General features: G+C 40.9%; 2 protein-coding genes across 3 annotated transcripts; one reads left to right on the top strand and one right to left on the bottom strand.

The window, feature by feature from the left end:
• Nucleotides 1–539: 539 nt before the first annotated feature.
• LOC308309730 (large ribosomal subunit protein eL8-like) lies at nt 540–5,517 on the bottom strand (the record flags this gene model as incomplete). Its single annotated transcript, XM_080755647.1, has 8 exons — nt 540–681; nt 1,029–1,098; nt 1,701–1,831; nt 2,101–2,180; nt 2,819–2,959; nt 3,284–3,433; nt 3,613–3,733; nt 5,509–5,517. 8 exons carry the CDS (start codon nt 5,515–5,517, stop codon nt 577–579), a joined length of 807 nt encoding a protein of 268 aa, XP_080611773.1. The 3' UTR covers nt 540–576.
• Nucleotides 5,470–22,098, top strand: usp20 (ubiquitin specific peptidase 20). 2 transcript variants are annotated; one of them, XM_080756186.1, is made up of 24 exons: nt 5,470–6,023; nt 6,147–6,200; nt 7,404–7,466; nt 7,693–7,833; nt 7,986–8,088; nt 8,805–8,874; nt 9,004–9,117; nt 9,867–9,945; nt 10,932–11,442; nt 11,546–11,704; nt 12,036–12,148; nt 14,142–14,314; nt 14,809–14,903; nt 14,994–15,027; nt 15,352–15,397; nt 15,494–15,674; nt 16,709–16,835; nt 16,938–17,107; nt 17,850–17,931; nt 18,089–18,197; nt 18,284–18,386; nt 19,034–19,102; nt 19,478–19,654; nt 20,309–22,098. In XM_080756186.1, exons 1-23 carry the CDS (start codon nt 5,946–5,948, stop codon nt 19,633–19,635), a joined length of 2,832 nt encoding a protein of 943 aa, XP_080612312.1. In that variant the 5' UTR covers nt 5,470–5,945; the 3' UTR covers nt 19,636–19,654; nt 20,309–22,098. The 2 variants fall into 2 exon arrangements, with proteins under 2 accessions (XP_080612312.1, XP_080612311.1); XM_080756185.1 differs by having other exon boundaries at nt 7,693–7,854.
• Nucleotides 22,099–22,978: the final 880 nt, after the last annotated feature.

The raw sequence follows: 22,978 nt of genomic DNA, 5'->3' as shown, positions 1-22,978 counted from the left end.
CCTCACAAGAACAGTTTGAAAAATGACATCCTGGCCGTTTCAATCACATGGATATGAAGAATCAACTGACTGAGAGAAAACGCTAAGGTTACTGCTGCTGAATTAGTTACATTTTCACTAGAAACAGACTGTATCAAATATGACAGACAATCGTAAACGACAGAGGCACGTCCGACAATTTCACAGAGACACTTTGTGTATTTAACCACAATGCTTACGAGATGATCCCAAGTTATTCTCCATAGAGAAATTACTTCCGTGAAGTGAACCAGGGGATGAGCGAGTGACGCTCTATAGTTCAGGACTAGGATACTGTCAATGATCAACAGGTGTTTTCGGCACAGTATCTTACTATCTTATCAAGTAAGACTACAATAATTTGGGTTCCAGTTATTTCAATCATCAGTTTAATCAACATACTGAGGATTCGCATTCAGTACTATGAACAAAGCCTAAATACACAACTATGACTTCCCAATCAAAGAACATTGTAAATGCAACATTGTAAAGCACAATATAACATAAGACAATACAACTAATTATGGTTGATGGGCATTTATTTCAACAATTTACATTTTATCCAAGTTTGGTGGCCAGTTCCTTGGCCTTTGCCTTTTCCAGCTTTGTGACACGGGCTGTAGATTTGGGACCAAGGATATTGCCTCCCCAATGACGACGAATCTGGAAAACAGATACAAAGGCAGGTTCAATGACTAGTCCTTTTACCACATCCATATAAAATGCACAGAATGGATTACATGACAGGTACATGCATCACGAACACAAATTGCATGTATAACTGATATGCTTATGCCCAATTAAAGTGCGGTCTTTACTCAGGGTTAAAAAGCTATTTGAGCCACATGGAGGATTCAGGTGAATATATTCAATCATCATTGCAAATGACCTCAGCACTGAATTAGACATTTAATCAAGTACGGCAAGTGCAAATCTTTGCGAACACATTTCAAAACAAGGGAACCAATGTCCATACATTTGTTTAATATGGGTATCAGATTAAATCTCACCTCGTCGTATCTGTCGTTGTAATTGGTCTTAATGGCTTCCACAAGCTTAGCAAGGGCACCCTTGTCCTCACTGAAGGGAAAAAAGCAATAAGTCACCTGGAATGCATTTCTCAAGTTAAGACCACAAGTTAGTGCTTTTAGATTTAATGAGATTTTAGCTTAATTGAGTATACAAGTCCCAGTGCTTTTGATTTTTGGCTATTCCGAAACATTGAAACCAACAGACGCAAATTCTGCTGCACACACTATACATAGGGATAATCAAGCCACTGGAATCATTCAAAGCATGAATCAGCAACATGAAATGCTGTCATGTGGGCTTTTCCCAAGGTCTGTCTAACAATGCTGAAAGCATGGCATTTTATCCAGTGACATTTCATGCTTGTGCCCATCATTAGTGTGGTCTCTGCTCAGGGTTAAAATGTTGATCCACATGGAGGATTCAGACGAAGAAATTCAAACATCATTGCAAATGACCACCTCTGAACTAAAATATGGTTTAGTTAACAAATGTGTAACCATCGTGGGAGCAATATTCCTAAAGAAATTCTCAATATTTCCAATGAAGGGCTGTCCACACAGACCTAAAAACGGAGAACTGCCATTGTGTATGAAAAGGTAGTTCCCCATTCTAATTAGTTTGCACATAACTAGTAGCAAGATTGTACTTACGGGTTAATCTGGGTGAAAGCCACTGAAGTGCAGGTTTTTCTGTGCACGAGCCTTCCCAACCTAGCCTTGCCCTTGATTATGCAGTATGGGACACCCATCTTGCGGCACAGGGCTGGCAGGAAGACAACCAGCTAGGAAAGTAAAATAAAATATATATTTAAGTAATGTATTATTTTAATAGTCATGTTCAATATCTTACCCCAAGTCAAACATCCAATTGCAAATCAATGGTACGCTTATAGCCATCACTAGTGCGGTCTTTGCTCAGGGTTAAAAAGCTATTTGAGCCACATGGAGGATTCAGGTGAATATATTCAATCATCATTGCAAATGACCACTCTGCACTGAATTATGGCTTAACTTTAGGTACACATGTCTATCCATTGTGAACAGGTTTTACCTCAATAGGATCCACATCATGAGCAATGATCACCAGCTGGGCCTTCTTGCTCTCCACCAGAGTTGTGACTGAGTTCACACCTATGGGACAGACATGTTTTTACTAACAGTCAGCAAAACAATCTAATAATTTGACCAGTGTCTGAATCACTAAGCATTTCAAGATTAACTCTTTCAATGAGCTTTTAATATCCATCCATCCAGCCTATCACTTGCCTAAATTCAGTGTAAATGAGACACCAAGTTTGAAACCTTCAAAAACTTTCTACACATCACACCTACAATTAAAAGTTAGGCTTTTAATTGTAGGTGTGAAAAGTGAAAAACTTTATAAAAAGGCATGAATCCACAAATAGTTTGTGGAAATGTTTTGCTTGCCAAAAATTGCATGCATTTCCAATCTTGTTGCATATTATAAAAAAACAAATGAGAATATTAATTTGCATAGAGTATGGTCTTTGCTCAGGGTTAAAAAGCTATTTGAGCCACATGGAGGATTCAGGTGAATACATTTAATCATCATTGCAAATGACCACCTCTGAACTAAAATATGGTTAATCCAAGTGACTTACAAAGTGCAAGACTGGAGAAAGCAGCATGAATCCTAGTAAATAGTGTAAACCACCAACTTGGCTTGCCAACAATTTCCGGGATTTCAGGTAAACAGAATGAGAAGGTGATGTTTAAGGCACCTTCCTTTCCCAGTTCCAGTATCTCACCTGCACGGAGGACAGGAGGCCTCTTGGTTGGCGTGTCTCCCTTTCCTGCTGCCTTCAGCTCAGCACGGGCCAGCAGCCTCTGCCTCTTCTCCTGCTTTGTCTCTGGTCTGTACTTGTGGGCCAACTTGAACAACTGTGTTGCTACGGTGAAACGGCAGAGTACAAATTTAAGACATTTTGAATGCAGTCATCCCCATTACAGGCATGTCATAGATTACAAAATAGCTCATATAGAAGCTCAACATGAAGTGTTGCGAGCTAGTTTCTAGTTAATGTAGGCATGTCCGTCTCATGTGCATCAGCGATCTTGGTGGGTGTCATCATTGACATAAGATAGCAAATATTCTTTACATCATTTGCACAGCATTAGACCTAACAACCTCAAAAAAATGCCCTTTCCAGTCATGTTTGAAAGTGAACGAGCCTGAAATACTTCTAGACCATCAGTTTTTTTTTTCAGCTAACCTGTCTGGCGGTCCAGAGCTTGGGTGAACTGGTTGATCGCAGGCGGGACCTTCAGGCGCTTGTACAGGATGGCACGCTGCCTCTGAAGGCGGATGTAGCGAGGCCATTTGACAAAGCGGGTCAAATCACGCTTTGGTTGAATGTCCTGACCTGTTAAGGACGGAAAAATAGGTTTAGTTCCTTTATCAATAATGTCTAGTTATGCAGTCTTTTCAGTCTCATGTGCATCAGCGATCTTGGTGGTTTGTCATCATACGTTTAAGATAGCAAATATTAATTTACATCATTTGCACTAGATTGCACCAAACATGATGTCAAAGAATACTTACCAATGCCAAAGTTCTTGGGTCGCTTCTCAAAGAGGGGGTTGACCACCTTCTTCACCTCATGCTTCTTGGCCACAGAAGGGGCTGGTGCCACCTTCTTCCCCTTCGCCTTCTTTCCCTTCGGCTAAAAAAATGAAAGTAGCAAGTACACGACAATGTATAAGAATTAAACAGCACTGACCGAGGTAAATACATACAAACTTAGACTGCAATAACTTTTGCTCAGGGTTAAAAAAAGGCTATTGCTTAAAACGAGTGGTCTTTGCTCAGGGTAAGCTCATGCTTAATTTGTCCACATTCACTCTACCGAGGATTCAGCAGAACACCTTCACATTCAAACATCATTGCAAATGACCACTCTTCACTGTAATTTGGAAATACACAAAGCTACACTTTAAGATTAACACTTTTGCTCTGGGTTTAAAAAAATGGATCCTCACAGGTGAGTCAGGTTGCTTTCACCATTGTAAAAGCCAGTGAGGGGTTAGCATCTATCTAAATAGTAATCTAACGTTTCCAGAACTATGTCCAAAAGATGTCCAGTTAATAAAACAATCACTTCCCGATGTGTTTCCCCTTGTTCAGGGGAGACACGTTGGGTCTATACACCAAATGTTTTGATAGTGAGACAACTTCTGATTTGGTATTGGAAGGAGGATATCATAATATAATGAACTGAACCGGCTTACTTACTAGTTAGGATGTCTAGTCATTCAGCCAACCAACCAGATAACTTTTAATCTTAAATGTATGCACGTGCGGTTGAGTTCTAACATATTCACTGTGTAGGAGTGGGAGCATTGACGACAAGCCCCGGCCTCTCGTCGCGGAACCCGGCAAACGTCTATAATAACTTTTAACAGCCATTTAATTCAACATAAGAAAACTGCCGATATGTACAGCCGTAAATGATCTAAGTGCAAATAATGGGTTAATTCAATATTACAAACATAAGACGTATAAGCAACTGGGTTGAATTCGTATTCACCGTATACTAGTGACCAGTCCACAACACATCGCAGTTTAACATGGATTTTTACAAAAACCGCGACACATAAACTAGTCATATCGACTTGTAATATAATTTTTACTTAAACTACATCGATGGTTATGCTCAATTTGATATAAAAACGTCGATAACACACAGATGCAAACGGATAAAAATGCAATAATATCATCTCACCATGATGGTTCAGATAGAAAAGAACGTACGAGGGAATTCTGGGTAACTTTAGAGTATCGCGATGCTTGCGTGTGATGACGTAGTCAGATGTACAAGCTCACAGCGCGTTGCATCCGCTATTCGCAGTGAGCTTGTAGATCTGCCAGTTTTAGTACCCAGTGTGTGGAAACCGGAACCTGGTGGAAACGGACCCAGGGTCAGATTTAATAAAAGTCTTCTCCTGCATTCTCTGCAGTCTGCACCATGCGCCACACCACTACAACTGATCCTAGGTCATCAACACCAAGTGCCAAGAAAACCAGGGATTTTTACGGCTCTAGCAGACCCCCAGTTTGACATGCATTAATTAATGGCCCATTAATGGCATTTCTATCTCTGGGACCCCCAATTTATATTGTAAAATGGAACCAAATGGATTGGTACTGCACTCTCAGAGTTACAGACCCATAAGAGATCATTTGGTTCCATTCCAAACTATCATTTAGCTGGGGACCCCCTGGAACTCCCTCAAGAACGCCTGGGGTGGGGGGCCGGACCAGGGCTCGGACCCCACTTTGGGAACCACTGGTCTGGGTAGGACACGACTGTGACGTCACTACAGTGTTAGTGTTGCGAAGGGAGGAAATGGATCCCTTGAGGGACAGTGTGCTGTGTTTTGAAGGGGCGGGGGGAGTAGCATCGCGTCAGCCGCTTGTCAGGATCTACAGTCGATCTACCGCAAACATCACGTTTATTATAAGAATGAACAATACATACCTGATATAGTCGAGACTATTTTTCATTTTCTATTTTAATTTGGTAGACGTGCACCCGTCGTTACGATGACGTCGTTTAAAGTTCGAATAGCCTTTTCATAGCGATAATTCGCTATGAAAACAAGGCCTTTTAATTTGAAGAGCTGTCACATTTTCTGAGGAAAGGTAGATGTTTCTATGATGGAGTGAAACATATTTTTGGTTTAATAGCTAATTAGCACAGATGACCAAAACAATCATACCTAGCCTACTATAAATCCTTGCGGGGTGTTATGTTGATGATGACAGTGATAGCTACTGGCTAGCGTTAGCTACAACAGCTTGCCTTAAAAACAACAAGTTATATATGTTTTAATCTCAATAGTCTTTAGATCTCCAATTGAGGAGACTGAATTAATATGGCTGACCAAGATATCTGCCCCCACCTGGATTCCATAGGGGAGGTGACCAAAGAGGAACTCTTGCAGAAATCCAAGGTGGGTTTTATTTTTTTTGCCTCACCTTTTGCGTTGACGTTCTGGATTGCATTTGGAAAATGTGTCACATTATTGTAGCAGTATTCATAATAATCATGTGCTGTGCACTGTCTCTCTTCGTAGGGAACCTGCCAGTCATGTGGAGCAGGGGGGCCAAACCTATGGGCCTGTCTGGAGGTAGGGACTATATAGAGGGACACATTTCAAATGTCTGACACTTTAGTGAGGGTTGCTGCTATATATTATCCATGATCCATCTTCATGTTTTGTTTATAAAAACATCAGATGGTCCCCCAACCTTCTTAGAGTAAGTAACTATCCCTTGTGAAAATAATGTATCTTTAAAGATACCTTTTAGAGTAGAGAGAAAGAAGGAAGGAACACACTTCTCTGTTTGTTGCCCTCACTGCATGTTGTTCTGGATACGAGCATCATCTTTATCTAGTTTATCTATTGATTGATTGATTGAAATCTTTATTAACAGTTTGCAGAATTACAGTACATTTCAAGCACAAACTCAATACAAAGACTGTTAACTGTGAGTGGACGACCCAATTAAGCCTTACACTTGTTTACAACAGGGTCCACATTGTTCAATTCATCAAAACATTTAGAGACAAACAAATAGACACTTCTATGTAGTTAAAGAACAGAACAGGAATTCATCATATAGGAAGCGAAAAGGGAAAAAAATATATATACAGTGAGGGGAACAGGGGGATAAAAGAAAACGAAAGACAGAGTGTAGGGCGCCTGCACACAACACCATGCGTTGATGCCATGTGTGCATATGTGCAGGCACCCAACACCACGTCCATACAAAAACATAGTATAATCCAGATAAAAATTCAGCTTTTACAGAGGCCAGTTTCGAATTTCAGCCATCCGTAGGTGCCCTTTGAGAGCAGTTTTGAAGGAGCCAAGGGATTCACATGTCTTAATGACTGTTGGTAGGGCGTTCCACATTTTGGTCGCTATGTAGGCTATACATTGTATACACAATGAGCGTGGGTCTGAGGGAACATACAGGGCTAAATATTGCCTTTTTAGCATTTTTTGACATGCCCTGTTTGGACAGCAAAGAGCACCGCTTGTTGGCAGAAAATAAATACACTATACTTTAAATGACAGCTTGGCATTTTTACTTACAGATATAAGATAACATGGAGAAGGTCTGCTTACTGAAACATTGTCTCTCAACACATTTACAGTTACAGTTTTATTTGCAGTAAAGAGGACAGTGCAGTAATATTTTATTCTACGTAGCTCAAACATACAATACAAACACTTGTTAAGGAAGGCTATTTTTTGTATGATATATATATATCATATATAAATAATATAATATAACTTATCCAATGTGTTGTTTCTGTGATTCAGAATGACTGCTCATACGTTGGTTGTGGAGAATCATACTGCGACCACAGCACCTTGCATGCACAGGTAAAATGCTCTTACTAACATTCATTTATTGAAAGTTCTCATTTGTTTCTCAGAAAGCATTTACCTCCTCCATCCAAAAGTATTGATGTGTGTGTGTGTGTGTGTGTGTGTGTGTGTGTGTGTGTGTGTGTGTGTGTGTGTGTGTGTGTGTGTGTGTGTGTGTGTGTGTGTGTGTGTGTGCGTGTGCGTGTGTGTGCGTGTGCGTGTGTGCGTGGTGCGTGCACAGTCTAAGAAGCACAACCTGACCGTGAACCTGACCACGTTCAGGATCTGGTGTTATGTGTGTGAGAGGGAGGTGTTTCTGGAGCAGAGACCAGCCCCGGTGCCTGTCGCTAGTACACTCCACCATTGTAAAGCCACGGAGCAGGTACGGCTTCGCTTGAAGAAGGTCAGATCTGCTCAGCCTCATCATTCATTACACTTCTTTTATTTAAAAAAAACCCCAATTGAAATGCTACAAATGCTGATGTTTTGGCCTAGCTCATTGTTTTTTTATTCCCGACCAAAATGTTTTCCTAGGATGCAATGCCGCCACCAACTGGTCACCCAATAAAAACAGTACCAATTGCTGTGGCAGAAGATGAAGGATCCGAGTCAGAAGAGGATGAGATCAAACCCCGGGGTGCGTTCATACCTTGTGTAGTAGTATTGCATTTTTGTTCTTGGTTCCGGAATGGTATCTATTCAGGACCCAATTTGTACAAGCTATTGCCAAATTTTGTGGAGAAATGCACAGAACACAAAGTATTTCTTGTCACTCTATGATCTCCTCACTCACATTAGAACAATCGGCACAATGGCGACTCAAAAGTGCTCCTTTAATAATTGCAGTATTATACATATATACAGTTTCACCATATCTACCATGTTGTAAGAAATATAATTACTCTGAAGTCTAAGAATAGGTACCAGGCTTATTTAATATATCATGACACGCATGGCATTCATAATTTACTATCTGTGAGGTCTAAAATCCATCAACACCTGGCATCTTGTTTTGGGATTGAAAATAGTCATATTTTTCTGCTTTAAGGGCCTTTCAAACGTGAAGCGATTTAACGCAATTTCCAATGAGACCTGCATTTTTGTGCGGAGCAGTCCAGGTGCGACAATGCAAGCGTATTTACGTGAGCGTGGTCCCGTGAATTTGTTGCGTGCGTGCTCATTTTGTGCACACGCCCGTGACTCACCAGACCTGGATTTTGTTTCGCTTTTTTTTTTTACGCTTGCGTTGTCGCGCCCCTCTTGAGAAGACCTGTAGCAGACCTCTCGTTGATCCAGGCAACAACGTGCGCGTTCCTAGCTTCCCGTTTGAAATGCCCTTTATTCTGTTTCTAGGCTTGACGGGAATGAAAAATATTGGAAACTCGTGTTACATGAATGCAGCCCTTCAAGCCCTGTCCAATTGGTAAGAGTACGGTATTTCCTCTGAGTGCTTCATTATATTTAGCCAAATTATGGGAAATGTTTGTTTCTTTCAGTTTTCTCTACTAGAATGTAAATTGAATTGTGTCCTACTGTCCTCTCTGTCCTTTAGCCCTCCTCTCACTCAGTTCTTCCTGGACTGTAGTGGACTAGTCCGAACAGATAAAAAACCAGCTCTGTGTAAGAGCTACCAGAAACTCATCTCTGAGCTCTGGCATAAAAAACGGTAAGCCATGTATGGAAATGAAGACACATCGTCATCAAACATCCCAATCTTTTGTTTTACATTTTGTGCCTTTTCTAGTAAATCACCTGATCATGATGACCACATGAACCCTACCATACCTATTATCACAATAGCTGAACATTTGACGAAAATGGGCTGACATTTGACAAAAATAGCAGATTTACAGAAGTTTGTAAATGTGATTGACCAATGGTAATTTTTTATATTATTTGGTTGTTTTGTGTGGGAAATCTCCAAATTCAAATCATTGCTATAGTATTCAATAAACAGAGTTGTCAATTTCATCTAATCGGGATAGAGTACCCATTTATAAGCATCAACTTCATGTTTACTAAAGAGCTGTTGAGACAGGGAGAGCCCTATTACTGAACAAACACTCTACAGAAATGATTTCTAAGAGAATATAGCGCTATTTAGAAAATCACTTACTGCTCCTGCTGGTTAATAAATAATACGTGTAACGAATGTAAAGCTGTGGTATGACTGTAATTATACCACACACACCTACGCCTGTTGTACCTTAAATGCCTGTAGCTGTGATACTGTTTATCATTACGTTGAGTGCAAACAACACAGTTAGTCAAAACCTAGCGTTGCGGTGAGTTATCTCGATTATACAGTGGAGAACTTTAATGCGGGACATTGGGCAGTTTTCGATTTGCCTGTCTTCTAATGAAATAATTCACAATGGCCTATCATCAAACCTTCTCTGTTTGCCCTCACCCCAGGCCCAGCTATGTGGTCCCTACCAACCTGTCTCATGGCATCAAACTGGTCAACCCCATGTTTCGTGGCTATGCCCAGCAGGTAGGGTCCCAACAACACCCGACATCACACCAGAGCTCAACAACCATCCACACTTTAATACCCAACGCCTGACGTACGAGTGCCTCTTACTTAATAGTAAGAAGACCCCATTGTTTTTGTTGATATTGTCATCCAAACCTTTTGTTTTAAGTCCGTTAGATTATTTGCCATGCCCTGAAAATAAAATGTAAAAAATCTCTTAGTCTTGGAGTTTGTTAGAGTGGAAGCTTCTAGCTTTGTTTGGTATTGACTGTTGTGTAACATATTAAAGGACCACTTCGCCACTTTTCAACTTATCTTCATATAATTGGTCCTCACTAATGTTCATGATAAAATAGTACAATTTATTTCTACTCAGTCTGCGTCTCATATGAGGGCTGTGGACAGTTCAGAAACACGACCAATCAGTGACATCATCGTTAGACATATTATTTTTAAAACAAGATCGTGAGAACGACGGCTTCCATTATCGTATTGCAACTTTTCAGGAATAGAAAGCCTGCAGTTTCTATTAGCTTGGATTCCCCATCGATGATGTCACTAGTGGACGGGTTTCTGAACTGCCCACAGCCCTTCCATGAGACACAGACCGAGTAAGAAAGAATAGTGTCATTTTATCATGAACATTAGTGAGGGCCAATTATATGAAGGTAGGTTGAAAAGTGGTGAAGTGGTCGGTCCTTTAAAGGTTTTTAAATATTTTGTTTAAATCTCCCTTTAGTGGTCATATTTACTGGTTCTTTGTCTGCTGCCAAAGAATTTCAGCCAGAAAGAAAAAAACCCCCTTCTAAATCACATTTCTCCTTCCATCTTCCATCTTCCATCTTCTAATTTTGAAATTGGCAAGTGTGCATGCTCATTCTATTACATATTCACCAAAAAGTATCTTTTCATCTGCTGCCTCGTTATTTCACCACCCGAGGTTGTTTTGCTTGTTCTGAGCAGCACAAGCAGACCTTCTCCCTCTGTCTGTGTGGTGGGGACAGGACACCCAGGAGTTCCTGCGTTGTCTGATGGACCAGCTCCACGAGGAATTGAAGGAGCCTCTGGCAGAGTTTGCTGTGGGAGGCGAGGGAAGCGACGGAGACGAGAGGTGGGATGGAGACCACTCCCCGTCCGAGGACGACTTCTTGTCATGTGATTCAGGTTCCAGCAGTGACCGGGGGGAGGGAGGAGGAGGAGGAGGCGGCAGCGGAGGCGCAGGGGAAGCGGAGCTTCTATTGCAGGATGAATGTGACGCTGTCAGGGGAATACCTGCTGTGAGCCCCGGGGGGTTGATCTCAGAGAAGGAGAGGCTGAAGGAGAGGAAGGTGTCTGGCTCTCCGCTCCGCGGGGGCTCTCAGGAGATGGACGAGGACGCAGACGTGGACACGGCAGCTGAGAGACGCACCCCTGAGAGTCCTGCAGAGGAGCTGGCAACGTCTAACACTCAGGTCCAAGTGAACAACCAGACGCAGAATGCAGGACAAGAACAGAGCAACAACAACAACACCTTAGGTATTAGATCCGCAGGATTACACAATAATACAGGACACTGTTTTGTTTTGTTTTGTTGCCAGTTTCAGGTCATTTGCTTCACTTTATTGTTTCTGTATTTTAGTACCAGACAATGAAGCATCAATGGCCCAGAGGCCCCAGACCCAGTCCCGACCCTGCAGTCCGGTTCCAACCATTCAGGAGCTTCACCCCAAGCTGTCCTCCAGTCCACCGCGGTCCAGCCCCCATCGCTCTGCAGGCCCCGTCTACTCCTTTAAGAAAGGTGTGTGGAGCCAGCTTGGATTTCATACACTCACTTTTCTCAAATATACACGCCTAGAAAAATGTAAATGTAGGTAATTCTATTATGAAAGTGGCAGTTCTACAAACTTAGGTCACGATGCAACTCTTTGTGAGTCTGTAGGTTGGTTATTTCCGTTACTGGTCGTACAAGGTTCAAGATGACACCAATCACCAGTAGTCCAGTATGGTGGCAAAGAAGCTGCTTTGTTTTGCATTCCTCACAAACATTTCCCACTGGAACCATAAGTCGTTAACAATAACCTGGTATGTTTCTCCTTCATAATCATCCCTTTGGTACATGTTCTCTTCAGCTCAGTTGCTGCCGACTTCCAGGAAGAAGAAACAGTCTCGCTACCGCAGTGTGATCTCTGACATCTTTGATGGCTCCATCCTCAGCCTGGTCCAATGTTTGACCTGTGACAGGGTGAGTTTTGCATCAGTGTCTCTGTCCTGTGACGGGATCACCTGTGCTTCTCTGTCGTGTTATTATGGATTCCACCAACATTTTAGGATAATGGTAAATGGTGCAATTATATAGCGCCTTTATCCAAGGCACTTTACAGAGATTGTGCATTACATTCAACCATTTACACACACACATTCACACACCGATGCCGAAGGAAACCATGTAAGGCATCAACCTGCACATCGGGAGCCATTAGGGGTTCAGAGTCTTGCTCAAGGATACTTCTACACTAACTCTGGGGGAGCCTGGGTTTGAACTGGTCACTCTACCCCTGAGCCACTGCCGCCCAATAGTTGCAAAAACGCTAGGAAGGGAGAACTGTCAATCACAGTGAGTGATTACTAACTACACAGTTAGTGAACTACTGGCCAATCACAGTGCGTCTCTCAAGAAAAGTGGTGGGATCCATAAGCCCCGCACTGTGTGGACTACCTCTTTCCCAGGTGTTTTGACCAGGCGGACAGGGTTTTAAGGTTAGGTTTGTTTAGGCATTATTTCTGTGAGGTTAGGCATAGTGCTTGTCAGGTTAGGGTTAGGTTTGAGCATATAGTTTTAATGAAGTTAGATGTTGGCGCTACGAGCTTGTAGATTGCTATTTTTGAAAATTTCAATTTCAATTCTCAAATCTTTGCTTCTGGGGGGTCCCTGGAACAACATATTTTCAGATGGGGTCGGCAGCCAATTACATATAATTATTGGGGGTCCTTGACATGAAACAGTTTGAACTTTGAGAACCACTAAACATAGAAACATAGGTTTTTCAGAGAACTGTCATGATTTAGAAGACCTTTAGTAGAATCTGGTCTCAGGTTTTAATGGGTTTAAGCACAATCAAGGGATAAACGCCAAGGAAAGAGGGAGTCCCCTGGCATGTGATGGGGTGAGCTTCAATGCTTCAGTGTCTGCTTGTTAACAGCAGGGGGAGCTGCTTAGTGCTTACATATTCTGTCTAGAAATAATATGCAGACTAATACTACAATACATGTATAGAATACTACAACATGGAACATTGCAATTACTTTGATAAATTGCAGTTGTAATTCTTTCATTCATGGAAAATGTTTCCTGAATTTTCATGCAAGCAGTGCATGAAAATTGCAATATTAATAGAAGTGAAGTGAATATTTGATTTGAATTATGTGGAACAAAGTAAAGTCAGAAGAGGTGTTAAGAATTAATCTATAGTCTATATACAATGTGATTAAGCCCTCTGGCAATGAGAAGGTCACATGGTTTGCCCACCCGTCTGCCCAGTCTAATTTGTCACAGTGTCCCTCAGCAAGACACTTAACCCCTAAGTGTTCCAAGGGTGCTGTATTAATAGGGTTAACATGGCACTTTAGTCTGACTCGCCCCAACTAACCCTATCACTATCACTAACCGCACGCAAGCCATGTAGTCGGATTAATGGAATGACGGAATTATGGACAGTCTCCATTAATCGGGCACACTGCTCCTAATAGAGGGTATGCGCATGCATGAAGTGAGTGGCAAATCGAGTGATAAAGTGAGTTTAACGTTGTTTAATGCAATCAGAGAGGCTGTCAAGGCCAGAAAGTAGTTTCATGCCACTCAGTAGGCGTTCCCGCATGATGTCTGGGTACGATGATGATGTCACGCGCATACCCTCTTTAGGTAGGATTCGTAAAATACAGAAAACGAATTATATACAGTATGTGCAAATGTACAGTGACTTAACGCCCCAACAACAACAACTAAAGGGGACGCATGTCATGTGACAGACAGGTTCTGGATGTTAACCCATAACCCGTCATGTGATGTGACAGACATGTGTTTGGGAGCACTGGCTCCCAAACACTGGGACCAATTCTTATAGGTCCCTTTATTGTTTTGTTTCCAACAATTTCTCTTTTGGATCACGGGCTAAATAAACAGTTTGGGAACCACTGTGTCACAGTCTATAGACTAACACTCGTGTTGTCCGGTATAGGTGTCCACCACGGTGGAGACATTCCAGGACCTGTCCCTACCTATTCCCGGTAAAGAGGATCTGGCCAAACTGCACGCCTCCATCCATCAGAACCTTCCAGCCAAGACGGGTGTCTCTCCCGATATGTACGGCGACCAGGGCTGGATCACCTTCATCATGGACTCTATACGCAAGTTAGTGCTTCTCCTACCTACTACTGTACATCATGGACTCTATACGCAAGTTATTGGGAACAAGAAAAATAACTCTCAAACAACTTGAGGTACCGTGCACAGTTGCACACCCCTGCAGACCGCTTTGGTTGTATTAGTCTGATTAGGAGAAGCTGGTTGGCACAGTTGTAGAGAACCCAACATGCTTCTAATACATGATACATTACCTACAGTATGTGAATATAGAACTGCAAATATTCCATGTATATATCAGCTAGTAGTATGTATTCTTGTCACATTCTGAAACGGGTGTACTGTACATTCTGTACAGTTAAATTGTTTTGAGTGTGTGCTCGCAAACACATCATTATTTTGGCATAATTTCAGCAACAGGATATTATGAAGTCCTTATCATGGGTGTAATGATTTAATCGATTTAAGTAAGTAAAAGCTTTATTTCATGGGTATACTGATTACATCGATTTAAAAGATTGGATCTGTTTATCTGTGTGCAGGTTTGTAGTTTCCTGCATCCCCAGCTGGTTTTGGGGACCCATAGTGAATCTAGAGGACTGCCTTGCAGCCTTCTTTGCTGCAGATGAACTGAAAGGTAAGCGAGTGAAGATTTCCACCATAGATTTTCCCAATACGCGTATTTCAAGGAATGTTTCATAAATGTATGTATTCATTATTTTTACAGGGGACAACATGTACAGCTGTGAAAGATGTAAAAAGTGAGTACATTGAAATATGTAGTTCCACTACTAAGCATTATAATGATGCTTAGTAGTGGACCTATATATTGTTCACTTTGTTCAGCTTTAAATATTTACATATATTTCGCTTTACAAAATATTAATGAATATCAGTCACATTTATTTAGACCTGTTGTAACTGTACAATTTGCTCATTAGTAACATTTTAAGAACTGAAATGTTTTCTCTGTTACAAGAAAATTATTTAATTTAAAAGTTTGACAGACTCATCATCTTTAATGACAAAATCATTTTGGTGTCTATTAACAAAACTAATATCTACAAATATCTTCATCTGTACAGGTTGAGAAATGGTGTAAAATATTGCAAAGTACTCCGACTGCCTGAGGTGAATAATTTTAATTTTAATGTTCCTGTAGAAGATGGCAGTTTTACCACAATTAAATTAACATGTGCCCGATCTTTTGTGCCCGAAATGATCTAGATTCTGTGCATTCACCTGAAGCGCTTTCGCCATGAGGTCATGTATTCCTTCAAAATCAGCAGCCACGTCTCATTCCCATTGGAGTGCCTTGACCTGCGACCTTTCTTAGCTAAAGAAAGTCCCTCCCAAATCACCACATATGATCTGCTGTCAGTCATCTGTCACCATGGCACTGCAGGAAGTATGACTCAACTCCTAGATAAACACACACCTCAAATCATATCTCAGGCCTCATTCACACGTATCAAACACCGATCAATCAAATGTTTGGTCATTCTTTTGTTTTTTTAGGCCACCACAATGCTTTTCCAATGGGAGTCACATGGTTTTACCAAACATTTTTTTTGATCGGGGGGGAGGGGCAGAACACCACCAGCAATCAAACACAAATGTTTGGTCAAACCATGTGACTCCCATTGGAAAAGCATTGTGGTGGCCCAAAAAAACGACCAAACATTTGCTTGATTGGTGTTTGGTACGTGTGAATGAAGCCTTATAGGCATACATTTGTTAACATTACTAATTCCCTCATTAATCAAGAATTTGTAAGCCTCAAGTCTAATTTATACTTTGTCAAATGGTGTTGTAGAACTGCATCGTAGTCAGAACCATGTTGTGCATCAAATATAGCTGATCTACAAGGAAAGGAAAGGAAAAGAAAAAAGAGAGCTGAGCCAGAAGGCAAAGCTCTCTGTCTACCGAGCAATCTTCCTTCCTTCCTACTCTCACCTATGGGCATGAAGTGTGGGTCATGACCGAAAGAATTAAGTCGCGAATACAAGCGGCGGAATTTAGTTTTCTTCGACAGGTGGCTGTCATCTCCCTTAGAGATAGGGTGAGAAGTTCAGTCACGCGAGAGAGACTCAGAATAGAGTTGCTGCTTCTTCGCCTGGAAAGGAGCCATCTTAGGTGGTTCGGGCATCTGGTTAGGCGTCAAACTAGAGAGGTCCTCGAGGCACGTCCCACTTGGAGGAGACCATCCTTGGTCTGCCCCGGATGGCCTTGGAACGCCTCGTGATCCAAGTTACTAATGTTGCTCTGGAGAGTGAAGTCCGTAAGCGGTTGAAGATGGATTAATTGGATACAAGCAAGCTTGTAGATCAGCTATTTTTAGCACTGTTGACACCGTTGTAACTTGTAAGACATTGCATAAATTAGACTCCTTCTTCTGCTTGTTATATTTCACTCCTCATCGCTTTGTTTCTGTTGTTCCAGGTGGGCATTACATAGCGTACTGTCAGAATGTGATTAATGGTCAGTGGTATGAATTTGATGACCAATACGTAACAGAAGTCCACGAAACAGTCGTGCAGAATGCAGAGGCCTATGTATTGTTCTATAGGTGAGCCATGCACAGTCCTACAATAATGATCACTCAAATAAGTTTGTATCAGTAAAAAGTACTGCTGAATGTGGTGTATACATATTTCCTCACGGTGTGCAGGAAGAGCAGCGAAGAATCTATTCGGGAGAGACAGAAGGTGGTCGCTCTAGCCAACATGAAAGAACCCAGCCTTCTTCAGTTTTACATTTCCAGAGAATGGCTTAATAAGTTCAACACCTTCACAGAACCAGGACCCATCAGCAACCAGACGTTTCTCTGTCGCCATGGAGGTTAGTGCTCTCTGTCATAAGCTCATAAGTCAAGCATAAGTCATATTTCCTTATGCTGCATTATACAATGGGTCGTTTCGAGGAAGCAATCTGATTGGTTGAAACAGCCTTCTAGCCGTGGTTCAAACGAGCACCACTCCACACCTACCGTAATCAAAATAATTCGGCTGCTTTGGTTTTCCAGAGCGCAGCAAACTCAGTGGCTAGGCTAGCTAGTTTCTTGGGACATTTGTGGTCGTAGTGACTACATCTGTCATTAAAAAATATGTTTTCTCAGCGATTTTCTTGCGCGCATTAATGACGTTAAACCAACCCCTCTCGTGTAATATTGCTTAATTCGCCACTAGTGGTGACAAAGTGATTCATTTTCAGTGGAAGCCAGTGGCGTGATATCCAACACTAAGGGATGGGTGTGACCTGCTACAAAATATTTGAGATGGCCTCAACTGTTTTTTTTAGCACTCCAACGACGTAGTGTAATGTAAATTAAATTAAAAACTATTAAGTTCCTTGTGCTATATTCTTCTCATTTACGCGATGTAGCTTGGGCAACACTTCAACAGCGACTCTGTAGAAATGTAGCTCATCAGAGTTTTTGTAGCCTCTACCGTGGTGTGAACGCAGAATCACACATTACAAAACAGGCCCATGGTGAGGATGGTAGTTACTGTACATGGACAGTTTCAGCTTGTTCCTCAGTCTGTTGTGCACATGACAGTTAACCTCTTTTATTTTTGCACAGGGATCCCACCTAATAAATATCAATACATAGACGACCTGGTGGTCATACTGCCACAGAACGTGTGGGAATATCTTTACAACAGGTGAGCAGCTGGCACGCTACTACCTGTATGTTAACCACTTATTTAATATTTTTGTTCAAATGGGGGTCCTTGGCCTAATGCATATCAAACGGGGGGTCGTTGAAATGACAACGGTTGAGAACCAATGGTCTATCTTATGTCTTGTATCTTTGTGCAGCTTTGGAGGTGGTCCAGCTGTGAACCATCTGTACATGTGTGCCATCTGCCAGGTGGAGATTGAAGCTCTGGTAAAACGCAGAAAAGTGGAAATCGACACTTTCATCAAGGTAGGGTACTGTTTTAAGCAATTATGTATGAATGTGTGTACTTGAACCTTTGAATTTGATTGTATACTCTTGTCTAATTGTTTTAGCTAAATAAAGAGTTCCAGGCTGAGGAAGCGCCGACTGTCATCCTGTGCATCAGCATGCAGTGGTTCAGAGAGTGGGAGAGCTTTGTTAAGGGCAAAGACCATGGTATGACTGTACAGCTACATAACCACATTTACCACTTGAACCCGGCCCAGAACCCTATTCTGGTGGAACATTAGCCCAAAAAAATGGCAGACCTGCAGACGTGCTGTGAGCTTGTAGAATTGTTTTGGCGTTGACGGAATAAAGCAGCCCAAAAAGTACAGAGCAAACTTGAGTCCAGTTTACTAAGTCTAGACTCAAGTGTTTAAAGGGGTGTGTTTTAAACCCGTTGCAGAGAGAAACTGCAGCGTTTAGAATTGCCCCTGGCCCATAAGCCCATTGCAGGTCGGAAGTAGAACAAGTAGCAACTCGTTGCATCGCGATTCATTTGTGTGGACTGGCTTTTAAATAGCTTTATATATTTCCAACAGTAATCCTCGCTTGGGTGTTTGTTCAGTAAAGTCTCCCAGTCCCTCCAGCTCAACAGAAAATACATTTTCAGGTTGGGATACCAATTGTATCCAATCAGGAGAGAGATGTCTTTTAGGATACAAGATATGAAAACTGAAATAAATAAAAGTGAAAATGATTAGTGTTGAAACAAAAAATAAACTACAAGCTCACAACAGGTTGCATCGCAACACCAGTGTAAAACAAAGTATAAATCGGGTTTATATATTTAAAGTACTGTTTGTCCTCTTCTTTCTTAGAACCACCTGGTCCCATTGACAACAGTAAGATTGGTGTTATGAAAGGAGGACACATCCAGCTCAAACAAGGTGACAGTCAGTAATGTTTCAATACTGTTGAAAAGCTACTGTATGAGCAGAGCAATTGGTTTGGCATCACGTTCAACATACCATGCTAACGGCAATTACAATATAACAACAAGATGAGAATGATAATTAATTATAATACTGGATCTAAAAAAAAAGTAGATAAAAATAATGATTAGAATAGTAATGTTTAAAAAGAAAGACGGAAATATATAATTCAGTATATATGTGTAACATATACATTAGTGAAAGTATACTATGTGTGTAAACTACAATAAGGGATGTTTGCAGATTTTTCTTTCTTATTTTTTTGTCCTTGTTCAGTGTACTGCCTCAGGAAGTCACACTCTGTGTATTTCTGTTTGTTTTGGCACATAGGTGCTGACTATGGTCAGATCTCAGAGGAGACGTGGCAATATCTGTTGAGCATCTATGGTGGAGGCCCCGAGATTGCAGTGAGACAGACCGTAGCCCCGGTCGACACAGACAGTTTGCACGGAGAGAGAAAGATCGAGGCAGAGACCAGAGCACTTTAAGGCACAGAGAAAGCGAAAGGTGAGACTCTTATATAGATCATCGAAACAGTATCTAGATTATTTCAAATATGACGATTAATAATGCTACCATTTAATGAATCTTACTTCTTGTAATGCAGGGTTCCCCAATAGGCGGCCCGCAGGCCATTTGCGGCCCGCGGAGCGCCCCCTTGTGGCCCCTATCTGGGGGGTCCCAGATATAAATGGCATTAAATGGGGGTCAGTAGCCTATGTCAAACTGGGCATCCTTTTCAAATGGGGTCTTGCCCTGAAAATGATTTTTCAGGGCAAAATAGGGCTTAAGACTTAAGAGGTTAACCACAGCATCCCTATTCTTGGAGGAACATTTGCCAATATCCAGGAAGGAGGAAGCTTGTAGATCTGCTATTTCTGCCGAAGAAGGAAACTAGAGCAGACCAAGTACAGTTGGAACTTGGGTCCATTTAAATAAAAATGCCTGGGGTTCCGAGGCTAGGGTCCATTTTGCTAAGTGTAGAGGGTCTTAAGTGGTTAAAAATGTATTTAGTGGAAGCTTTGGCTCTGTCATGAGTTCACATAACGCTGTAAGCCAGCAGGGCAGGAATGATGGAGATGTCAAAACTAGTGTACACTTTATTCTAATCTAGACCATAATGTTTCACAATCTGGGCTTTTCTCTTTTCATTCTCACCAGGTCATTTGACTTCTGCATCGCTCCTGCCTCCACAAGGAGACGAGGAATTTGCACCGCGGCGAAGACTCCTTGTTGTGATCACTGTAATCGTAGCATTGGCAATGCATTAATCTGTTGCCTTGTCACAAGAAGACAAAATGGTACTCAACTATCATATATTGTAGTAGGAAGAAAATATATCTTTATTGCTCAATTCTGGTATTTGATGTTACAGTGGAAAATAACACATCATGCCACGTCTATGGAGCTGTTTGAGTGGCTGCTGTAGTATCCAAGTGTCATACTGTAAACCGTGTCTAATTCAGGCAGGCAGAGGATAGGTGGCTACGCTTAGGAGGTCACAAGTGTTATGCTTTACTTGTTTATGCGTTCACTTGTACGTTTCCCTGGAGGTCCTAAGCAATATAAATTTAACATTTGCCATTATTTGATTATTTCTAGTATGGCTCTGCCCACATCTTGCCACTTGGTTAGCACATTAGTGTTTCAGAGACACCAGAGAATCAATTAACTGTTCTCCTACCATAAATAAACAAGTTCAGATTAGTAATCTGAGCCCCTGGAAAATGCTTAAATCAGTGAAATATTCTGAGCTACACACACAAAAAATGATTCTCATATGATCAAAATGTGAATCATGTATGCGCACATGAGCTTTTCAGTCTAATTTGTATTTGAAATGCCTTTAACTGCATGTAACATTAAGTCATTTTCATGACTGGTAAAGACAACACAAACAGAATCATGTCTTATCACAGTTTCTTTGCTTCAGAGGTTGTATTTATTCTCATAATCATACTGAAGACTAGAGGTACATATACATGAATACTGTACCTAGTACATATGTATTTATTTTACAATACATGCACATACTGTACATACAAACGGCATAAGACCATAATGCTACATACATGGGAAGTTAATATACATTAATTAGTTAATTAGCTGTTTTATCAATAAAACAAAGAGTACAAAAAATGCTTATTCATACATTTCTCCTTAAATAAAGCAACATTAAGCATACTTGACAAAGTAGTCAAAATATTGCAAATCTACTTTGTGTAGTTCCTATGAGGGTAATTATACCAGCCAATTTTCAGAAGAATAAATTGCCAATAAAATGTTTTAATGTGTGTAATTGAAGATTTCTGGCCCAAATGTTTTATCTTGAAAAAGATGTGCTTGAAAAAGATTTGACCATAAATAGTAATTATTTACTTGTTGCGTCCTTGGGTTTCTGCAGTGTGGAAAACCCCAAAAGGGCAAAAAACAGGAGGCTCATCAGGCTCAATAATACAAACGAAATAAGGGAATATAATACCTTTGTGTTCAGCCTATCCTATGTCGTCAGTCATGTATGACGTGACTTTATTTTGGCACGGTTTCAGCTCCATCTTCAGAATTTCACAAGACAAAAGCCTTATGTACTTGGTCTGCTCTTTTTGTCCCCTCTACACAACATTTGTCAAACTGTAAGCTCACAACCTGTTGCATTGCGTTTTGTAAGCTTGTAAATAAGCTTTTTTTTGGCTAATGTTCCCCAGAGAATAGGGAAGCTAGGGTTCAAGTGGTTAAAACATTCTATACTGCATCAAACAAGCTGAACAAGTCTAAAGCAAAGCAATAGATCCAGGTTTTTGTTGTTTGTCAATTATGCTTTAATGGCAGCAAAATTATTTGTTTGAATTAGAAAATGTAATTGTGATTTTTGTCTTTTCCTCTCAAATGTTTATACATGAGTCCGATCTCTGTGAGAATGTTTGTCTTCAGCTACTTTGTTTTCTTTTGGGTAAGTGCAATGGAAATAAAAATGTCCAAGCAATCTCACCTGCATCGTCAATGTATTAAACGGTCATTAAGTGCTTAAACAGCAGTGACGGCTGTTAAGAAATAACTGGGGGGAAAATTATTATATATTATTATTATTTCCACTTGTAAAGTTTGTCTTGCATCGTGCCATTTATCTGGTTTCTGATTGAAAACAAATATTACAGTGAGGGATCAATCACAACTCGTCACTATTCATTCATATATCAGAAATGTTATGATAATGTTGCTACTAAATCAAACACTAGAAAGGACACTTGGTCTATAGCAAACAATACTAACACAGGACTAACAGGATACTAACTGATTTACTCTTCCATGACTGGTTAAATTATTTGAAAGTGCATGCTCTTTTAAAGTGTCTTTCATTTAATATTCCTTTTGGTGGGTTACAGTATGGTACATATTAAGTTTATTGGAATGAATAAGATATGTTTAGAATAGCTCACTGAGAGCAGTTTATAGTGGTTCCATCCGTCTTGGACCTAGACTCTAAGTGGAATCTTCCACAGGATGCCAGAAGCCGGTCACCTCCTGAGCTATACTGCTGCAAAGAAAGTAGAAGCAAGACAACTACTCTACCACAAATACACAAGCCTTTACATTCTCATCTAATTCTGATAGCAGACATGCTACATAATCATCCAAATATACGTTACATGACTCATGACTACTGGTCCTGGTAATAGTTTGAAAATGTAATACGGGCTTCATGGTTAGTTAAATTCATTACTTTGAAGCTGCAACAAAGCCACTGTTGAAACAAGCATTTGTTTGAGAGACTAGAAATAGCACCATTGCATCAATACATTGATTTAAATTGTGCTTTTACACCATAAAGGT

The sequence above is a fragment of the Protomyctophum bolini genome, assembly GCF_963924005.1.
Source record: "Protomyctophum bolini genome assembly, chromosome: 22".
Lineage (NCBI taxonomy): Eukaryota > Metazoa > Chordata > Actinopteri > Myctophiformes > Myctophidae > Protomyctophum > Protomyctophum bolini.
This window is presented reverse-complemented; position numbering and strand designations above follow the sequence as displayed.